At 34.1% G+C, this 9,580-nt stretch overlaps 2 protein-coding genes across 4 annotated transcripts; both read right to left on the bottom strand.

Moving 5' to 3' along the window:
* Nucleotides 1–1,509: 1,509 nt before the first annotated feature.
* On the bottom strand, nucleotides 1,510–8,781 carry RABA5A (RAB GTPase homolog A5A). 3 transcript variants are annotated; one of them, XM_090316579.1, is made up of 5 exons: nucleotides 8,518–8,661; nucleotides 7,945–8,004; nucleotides 3,463–3,626; nucleotides 2,915–3,358; nucleotides 1,510–2,122 (listed from the first exon to the last, which is right to left on the bottom strand). In XM_090316579.1, the coding sequence occupies exons 4-5, from the start codon at nucleotides 3,252–3,254 to the stop codon at nucleotides 1,788–1,790; spliced, it is 675 nt and encodes a 224-aa protein (XP_090172705.1). In that variant the 5' UTR covers nucleotides 3,255–3,358; nucleotides 3,463–3,626; nucleotides 7,945–8,004; nucleotides 8,518–8,661; the 3' UTR covers nucleotides 1,510–1,787. The 3 variants fall into 3 exon arrangements, with proteins under 3 accessions (XP_090172705.1, XP_038894138.1, XP_038894139.1); XM_039038210.2 differs by lacking the exon at nucleotides 7,945–8,004 and having other exon boundaries at nucleotides 8,518–8,781; XM_039038211.2 differs by lacking the exon at nucleotides 7,945–8,004 and having other exon boundaries at nucleotides 8,304–8,738.
* On the bottom strand, nucleotides 5,416–7,890 carry LOC150034459 (uncharacterized). Its single transcript, XM_090316578.1, has one exon. It carries the CDS (start codon nucleotides 7,738–7,740, stop codon nucleotides 5,542–5,544), a length of 2,199 nt encoding a protein of 732 aa, XP_090172704.1. The 5' UTR covers nucleotides 7,741–7,890; the 3' UTR covers nucleotides 5,416–5,541.
* Nucleotides 8,782–9,580: the final 799 nt, after the last annotated feature.

Genomic DNA, 9,580 nt, shown 5'->3' on the forward strand with positions numbered 1-9,580 from the left:
ATTTTCTTGTTTTTTTTTTTTTTTAGAAAAGGATTACAATCACATTTATTCATTAGGGCCTCAAACACAAGTATATAATGAAGAATATTATTCTTTAAAACGGGAAATTGGCGACTACTTTATATTCATGATGATCATAAACATGTCTGTTAGCTAATTTAAATATAGCTCAATAGATAGAGTATAAATTATTGTTTCAAAAGTCAATAATTCGATCTCCCATCCTTATAATTCTTGAACAAAAAGACATTTATTAAGTTCTTTATGCTCTCCTAACTTGAGCATTGTTAGTTCCGGTTGAGATTGAAATTTGTGCAATACCTGCCTAATATAATCCCAAGTGAAAATCACATTTTGAGAAATGTCAATTATTTCAGTTGAAAATCACATTGACAACTTTATTATTAGGGGCAATAATCACTATTTTCTTCATGCTTTCTCACATCGTTGTGTTGGTTATTTGTCTTTTTCATTCCCAAAGAAAGATTTTTTAATGAGAATATATTTTGTTATATGATTAAATTTTGGAAAGTTTCCTTAATTATTATTATTATTTTTTTTTTTTTTTTGGTTTGGGTTGGATTTGGGTTGGTAGTAGTAGTATTGACCACGGTAATTAGTAGAAGACGAGTGTTTGATTATAGAAATGGTTTTGTTTGCTATCAAATAGGTAGTGAGAAAAAGTGAAGCATTGTTTTACTATTATATCTTCTATCCTTAGTTCAATATGTACGGAGATAAAGATTCAAATCTCTAACCGGTTAATCGAGAATATATACTTAACTAGTTGAATTATACTTAGATTAATCGAAGATATGTATAGTTGAACTACATTAAAAAACAAAACGATATTACTATCTCTAAACTTCAAATAAATATGTTATAGTTTGAGCCAAGAAAACTAGAGCAATACAATCATGCATTCTCATCCAACCGTTCAATTTATTATATTTATAATACTAATTATGAATTTAAATCATTCAAGGACAGGGCAAGTTGGAGTCAAATGTGTTGAATCGACTTCAAAAGTTAATACATTGAAGTTGTGAAGTCTATTTAGAATGCAAAATTACTTAGTTTAGAATTAGAAAACATTAGAGGGGAGAAAGCAGGAGTTCATTGATAAACATGCAAACCTCAATAATAAAACACCTATCGAAGTTAATGAAGTTGAACTATTTAAGGCCACCTTCCTAAATCAATGGCCAAACACCCCTTAAAAGTAGATGAATGTAACTAATACATTCACAAATATGCATTCCGATATTGTGATATATCAATCTAAACTCTGACTAAATAAGAACAGTTAGATCATTGGAAGACCCGATTCCTTTAGCAAGTCATGTCAATTTAATAACTTGTACTTGTTTTCAAGTACTATAATGAATATTCTTCACAGGGAAAGACATAACATTAAGTTTCATAATAATGAACTCAGGAACATGAATCATAACAAGGATAATGGAAGGAATTATTTGTAGGCTCAGACAAGGACTTAGTGTGCACAAATTTGAACAGAGGTAAAATATTACTTTGAAAATTAAACCCTTTTCAGGTCACATTTACAATTTTCAATTCCCCCCATGTTTCTTTAATCCATCAGTCGTGCAACACATCAAATCAATGTTACCCAGAATTGCAGAAGAAAAACATAGATAGCAGATTCATCGACTGAAGAAAATTCAACAAGATGGAGAAGAAGATACATGTGGAAGTTAAGTAGCAAATGAGGCTATATAATGAGCTGAGCAGAATAAATGAAAGAACGGATTCGAATATGTAAATTATTAGGATGAGCAGCACCCACCTTTTTTGGGCTCTTCTTCTACTAGGTCCTCTCCCTGTATAACTACAGTAGTCTTTCCATTCTCCATCCAGCTCACATCCTGCTTGTTAAGTTCTTGAGATATCATAACTTTTCGGCTCAATATGTTGTAGATCTCTTTCACGACTGTCTGAAACGCATTCGTCACATTTGAGGAATCAAGGGCTGAGGTTTCTATAAAAAACAGACCCTGAGCTTCTGCCAAGGACTTGCCTTCAGCAGTAGGTACTTCTCTAGCATCCTTGAGATCAGACTTGTTGCCAACCAGAATGGTTACTACATTCATGTCGGAATGAGCTGTTCAATAAGACAACGCAAGCTTCCAGGTTATAAAGAAAAGGCAAACTTCCCAACATCAGTTGAACAGAAACAAACTATTGCTTGAGCCTTTTTTCATTAAATGGAAACAAAAAAATTTATTGATATAATGAAAAGACACTCCTGCTCCAAACAGGAGACAAATAAAAGAGACATACACAACAACAAAAGAACACAAGCCAAAAAGAAGAAAACGTTCAACTGAGAAGCACAAGAAACTTAGAGAGAGGGTCCCTTAAGAAACTAAGAGACAAATCGAACCAAGACAAACTAGGCCAAACACAGAAACATCAAACCAAAAAACTGACTAATGCTTGCACCTTTAAGATCGTTGATTGAACACTGTAATGATATAATTACAACCAAGCAACTTCTCACAATGATCTTTTTTCTCCTTTTATTTTACATTTCCAATTTAGATGCAGCTCTCGAAGAAATTCTAGCTTATCATCTTTCATTACTTAAAGACTCTTTCTTAAAGAAAATTCTACCATTTCCAGAACACGATCTGGTTAAGGTGAACTGTAAACACAAATCTTTGAAGCCTTCTTCGAATACTCATGAAGAGAGGAAATCGCTGTTTCTTAATTTTTTTTCAAATAAAATACTGTCTAAATTTACACAAAAAGGATACAGTAATATAAACTGATAGAATAATGAGAGGTAAACCAGTTCAATAACTTGAACTAGAATCAAATAAAGAGGCATAACAATGTAATATTAGAGATTTTATTTTCAAGAAACATCAAATAACATCTTTATAATACTTACTGTGAAGTTCATTCAGCCATCTCCCAATGCTGTCAAAGGTCTGACGCCTACTAATGTCATATACGAGGAGAGCTCCAACAGCTCCTCTATAATATGCAGACGTAACAGCCCTAAATCGCTCTTGACCAGCTGTATCCCATATCTGAGCTTTGATTTCCTTTCCATTTATTTCCATCTTTTGGGTTTGGAACTCCACTCCAATGGTTGACTTTGAATTAGGGTAAAATTCATCTCTAGCAAATCTAGCAAGCAAATTTGATTTTCCCACGGCTGAATCACCAATTAAAACAATCTTGAAAAGATAATCCTCAGTTTTTTCCTCCTCAGAATAAAAAGCCATCGCCCAAGCCTCACAGAACTCTATAGAACCATAATATTTCAAAATAACTTCTGAACTCTGGGTCCTTCAGAAAGTCAAATTCCACCTAAGGATGCAATTCTTCCCTATTCACAATCAATGAAATAGAATTCTAGAATATAAGAGACAAAGGAAACTTGAAAGGAAGGGAAGGTATAAAATACGCCAGAGATATTTTGCGAGTACTTACTTGATGGAGTAAGGAAAGAATCTGGGAGTACCGATATTCTGAAGCTAATAGCTGGTGAAGAGAATGAAACCAAAAGGGCAATAGAATATAATCTTGTGTCAATCCGCCTTAGCTTCAACAGATCAACTAAAAAATTCTGGAGCTTTCTCAATATTGAACCCAGCCTGGCCATTCCAAGAACCAAAACAAATGTACGAAGAAATTTATATTAAAAAAAAGTATAATTAACCAAAATTCTAAAAGCATTAGGAGGAAATAACTCTGATGGTTGCTGCTATTTCTTTCAGAAGATACCATGAGAAGGCAGTATGCAAGCACAGTAAATTGTTGCAACATTTTAATGGAAGCAAATTTCAACTCTGTACATTTGATATCTAATGGTAATACAATAATGAATGGTATTATACCAAGAAAGTAGATGGCCATGATGACGATAATTGACAAACTAATCATTTCCATAAAAGTATCAAGACACAGAAACAGTAATGCCTTAATAACCAACATCTGGACATGCTAAATAGCCAGGTGTATCAATAATCCAATTTCCAGAACAGATGAGTAACTGCATCATAATAATTTTAAATAATTAAATCCCACCGATGTTAAGTATATTGCATATCTTCAGGTAGAGCAATATGCATACATAAGATACTAGCGCCAAGCAAGTTCAAATTCAATACTGTGGTGATACATTTGCACGTGGTCAATGAACCACCATCCCAATTTTATCATCCAATAAACTGATATAAGAAATATCATCCAATATGGATAAAACAAGACTTGTAATTATTATCAATTGAATTATATTCTTCTGTCTAAGTTGAATCAAGCCACTCTCTCTAACTTACCGACTCTTGATATGAATATCAACTTGAAAAGTGGTTTCAGAGAGACGAACAACAAATGTTTTCACATCAGCAAAGAATGACTTGCTCAAGTTAAACATTGCCATATGCACAAAAGCCAAGATGATGATGATGATGATGATGATGATAAATAAACAAACAACCAACAAAAACAACAACAAAGAGTAGCTACCGATGTCACATGTGGCAATTGGAGTCTCTTTACAACCAAACCTCAGATATTAATTTACATAATTTCATGTGGCATCAAGTCAAGTTTTTTAAGGAGGTTTCTCATGAAGAATCAATAGGCAATTGTGCAGAGAAGCCAACTAAACACAACCAGATTATCAGATTTCTTTCTCCTCTAATTGTTCGTTTTTGCTGGCACCATGTGAGAAAAGGTCCCCTTTCATTTCAAACAGCTCTTCCATCTAATAACATCATCCACATAATTTTTTGTTCTCGGATGTCATTTTTTAGAAGGAGGGGAAAATCTTGTGCCCATTTATAACAGAGCTTTCTTGTTTTGATAATAGAAGAATCTATGTCATAAATCCTCTTCTAGATCATGCAGAAATATTATGATTGGGGCCCTAGGTGAAAATCTTGATCTTTGTATCAATCAGAAGAGCTTAGTGTTCCACCCTTTTTTTTTAGCCTTTCCGTTATCTTCATGAAAATTCTGTTGTTTTTTTCATTAAAAAAGAAGGTAAACAAAAGTAATCATATCAAGTAAACAAAGAAATTTAGCCAACATGAGCATAGCTTAACTGACATAGTGTTTGTACTATCAACCTCAAAGTCAGAGGTTCAATTCCTCTACCCAATATATTGTAAAAAAATTAAACAGAGAAATTTATCATCAAACCCTAATATCCTCAAATGAACCTATACATGAACAAAATAGTGACCTAATAAACTCCAAATAAGCAAAGGCAAGCCTATTTGAATGAGGCGTGAACATGCAGAAAACTTATTCAATCAAGTGAAAGAAAAGAAAAAAATTTGCCTCGTGATTTTGTTCCTAAGGATGCCAGCAAATCGCTAAATTACCAGCATTCTCAATTTTTATCCTAAATGTATGCTTCACAAGGAGAAACTGAAGTATCTCAGAATACATTCTTTAGTCGTTAATAATGACAAGATTAGAGTAATTACCATAATAATGACAAGATTAGAGTAATTACCATAATAACATCTAACGTGAAAATTATTTCACTATTACATTTTATCACCATAACTCTTCTGACCCAGAAAACAAATTCTCCTGGTTACTTTGTTTTACCAAAGTATATACCAGCACATTCCAAGTCACATTACTAGGTACAAAACCATTTTCTACACCTCTATAAAAAAATAAACAAGCATCATTCACCATGCCTTCTTTGCAGTGCCAACTGATAAAAGTGTTATAGGTAAAAGCATCGGGGCGAACACCTTCAACTTGTAATCTATCAAATAGATTTAAAGCTTCCTTGATACGTCCAACCTTGCAAAGCCCATTTAAAACACTGTTATAAGTGACTATGTCAGGCACAAAACCTTGATTGATTACATCTCTTAGAAACTCAAATGCGTTGTCCACTTTTCCAACTTTACAGAGCCCATTGATCAGAATATTACACGATATAGTATCAACACTAAGTCCATCCATTATCATTTGCTCATATAATTCCAATCCTTTTTCAACATTCCCAGCTTTGCAAAATGCTTTTATCAGACCATTGTAAGTAATCTTATCAAGGGTGCATCCTCTGAACAACATATCATTAACAAGTGTGAGTGCTTTTTGGAATGCACCCCTCCTTAAAAGTGCATGAATCAGTGTATTGTAAGTCACATTGTTGGCAACTGCACCATCCAATAACATATTATGAAACAACCTGAAGGCCTCATCAATCCTATCAACCTTGCACAATCCATAGATTAGAGAATTATAAGTAAATAAGTCAGGCTTGCACCCTTTCATGGACATTTCACTCAACAGATTTAAAGAAACATGAACCTTCCCGTTCCTACATAGAGCACATATCAAACAATTGTATATAACTGAATTTATAGTCAATCCCCTTGTTGACATCTCATGTAAAACAAGTCGAGCTTCTTCAAGAAGCCCTGCTTTACAAAGCCCATCAACCAATGTTGCATATGTGATCACATTCGGCTTGCAACCCCTCCTAGACATCTCATTAACCAAATCACGAGCAAAACTAAAACTCCCCTCTTTGCAGAGACCATGGATCAAAATGTTGTATGTAAAAATATCAGGCTGAAAACCAAAATTCATCGTAGTCTCATTAAGTAAACTTTGGGCTTCCTTAAGTCGTCCGCTCATAACATATCCATTGATTAAAGTATTAATGATAGCATTGTTTGGACAAGGGATTTTGTTCAATAATGCTCTTGCTTCATTGAGTTTTCCAATCCTACATAGTCCATGCAACAGAAAACCATATGTCATACTATCAGGGTTAAAACCTCGAAGAAGCATTCGATCGACCAATTTTGTTGCATCATGAATTTTATTTACTTTGCAGAGGCCATGAATAACATCATTGAAGGTTTGAACATCAGGCATGCATCCCATAACCAGCATTTCTTCCAAAAGCTTTAAGGCTTCACTAACTTGGTTTCTTTGGGATAATGCATGTATTAAAGTCTGATAAACTATAGAATTGGGTACACATCCATGCTTTGTCATGTCTCTAAGGAGTGAGCATGCAGAGTCAACCTCGTTAACCATACAAAAAGCTTTCATCACAATGCCAAAAGTAAAAACAGTGGGAGAGACACCCTTACTCAACATGTCATAGAAAACATTTGTAGCAACTTTTGGGCAATTACCAGTCACAAGTATTTCCAAAACTACATTATAAGATTCGAAAGTTGGTTCACATAAATAGACAGCCCTCATATCTAGGAGCAATCTAATTGCTTGTCCAGGTTGTCCAGCTTTCCCATAATGTTTCATAATTATCATGAAAATGGACTCTCGAAAAAAAATTCCTTCTTCTTTCATTTGCATTAACAGTTTATCTATAACCTTGAACTCCCCAATTTCCCCAAGCTTATTTATAAACACATAGTATACATCAAATGTATGGCAATAGCCCTTCTGGCCACCCACCCGTTCAAATATTTCCAACAATGTGGGAACATCAAGTGGAAGCTCAAGCAGTTTACAAAGTTGAACAGGAGTAATTAGAATGCGAGACTTCCTAAGCTTTGTGAGATCAAAAGGTTCAAGTAAACTCTCCCATTCAGTTTCAAGCTCTGATTCAACATTCATCTTGGTTGGACCACTACCATCTCCAATATTCCCAGCTAAAAAGCTTTCTTTGAAAGAGTTCTCAATATGAGTAATAATCTTAGGTTCCAATGAACTAAGATTTTTGGTACGTTTAGCAATTTTTCCAAAAGAACTAAACATTAATAAAAGATAGTTCAGGTGGTCGACTTCAAATTAGAGTAGAGTAGTCTCTAGTAAATCTTGCAAGAAATTTTGATTTCCCCACAAACTAAATCACCAACTAAAACAGCCTTGAAAAGATAATCCTCAAGTACTCCCTTTGGATAAAAAGCCATCGTCCAATCCCCCATAGAAGTCTACAGAACCACACTAGCTTAAAAATACCTTCTGAAATTGGATCCTTCAGGAAGTCAAATCCCACCTAAAGATGCAACTCTTCCCTATCTACAATGAAGAAATAGAATTCAAGAATATATATGAGACACAGAAAAAGAAAAAGAAAATAAAGAGAAGTCCTGAGAATGGCACCGGAACCCATAAATCATAATCGATAAAGGTGAGAGAGAGTTCACACCCAGAAGCGAACACAAAATCAAAGGAAATATCCATATATCAAATACCCCATTGAAACCAACAAAAATCTTTCCTTCTCAACCTCAACCAAAAGCCAGACTCGGAGAAAGCAAAAGTCATAAAACAATAAATAAACAAGAAATTAAAAGAACCCAAAACTCCAATCTTACTAGTTCATGGAAGGGTTGAGAAATGAGAGTGAAATGTTGGAGGGGCGAAGAGGGGTGGTAGATTTGGGTGGAATCTGGGGAGTAAAAAGCAATGGGGAAGTTTGTGGTGAATTTGAATTCAATTTGTAGTGATGAGAAGGGAGTGTACATACATGTGAGGGCTATAAGTGAAGGGTGAAAGCGAAAAAAGTGAAAGAAGAAGGGATTGAAATACCTGATAGGAGAGAGGTTAGGGTTGGAAATCACGAAGAAGAAGAAGAAGAAGAAGAAGAAGAAGAAGAAGAAGAAGAAGCTTCGTCAACGCTCATCAGTTTGGTGGGATAATGCAATGAGCAGTGATGTGAATCGTGATTCGTTCGAAACGGAAAATTGAAGAAGAGGAAGCAGAAACAGTAATAAATCTGAAGGGGGCTTCGGCCTTCCAATTTGCGATTCAATGGAAGCTGACGAAGGAGAACGCAAGATTCTGGCCCATCAACACGCTCATGGCCCAATAATAAACCATCCTCCACTCCCTTCTACGCTCTTCGTGTTCCGTCGGATTTAACACTACTTTTTTAATTCAATCTAATTCTTCAACTTCTAATTCAAATTCTTACCACTAGATTATGTTTTTTGGAAACTATTTTTAAATTATGTTATCCAAATGATATAAATTTTTTGAAAAAAATAATAATTTTTTTTTATAGTTTCAGTCTATTCAGACTTTGAATTCAAAATTTTAAAATACATAATTATATTAAAAATGATTAAAACAATAACAAATAAGTTATTTCATATTATAAATTCAATTGTTTTTGTTAAATTAAAATATGTAATATCATACCAAAGTTTTAACATAAAAAAATTCATAAATATATTTTTTTAACCGTGTTATTTTAACATATAATAAATATTCAAGGGTTGGACTTGGAATGGGTAGTCATTCTAAACTCAACCTTTATTTGGGACGAGGATTAGAAAATCCCTCTTTTCTATGGATTTGAATGGTAAACAATATTCAAATTCATAAATAATAATTTTTTTCTTTTTTCTAATCTAATATAGAAAGTTTGTGGACCAATTTTCGGTCACCACCTTCGGTGAGCGTCATTGGCTAACTTCAACAACCATCTCCAACAACTACTTCCAGTCAATCTTTGATTGTCACTCCCTGTGACCTTGCCAGCAAACTTCCGACCACCAACTCCAACTAACCTCCGGTCTCCACCAACAAACCCTGAAAAATATTAATACAACACTTTTAGTATATAATAAACCAAGCAAACTTGTACACA

The sequence above is a fragment of the Benincasa hispida genome, chromosome 8, assembly GCF_027475165.1.
Source record: "Benincasa hispida cultivar pf3 chromosome 8, pf3_genome.v1.1, whole genome shotgun sequence".
In the NCBI taxonomy this organism is placed as follows: domain Eukaryota; kingdom Viridiplantae; phylum Streptophyta; class Magnoliopsida; order Cucurbitales; family Cucurbitaceae; genus Benincasa; species Benincasa hispida.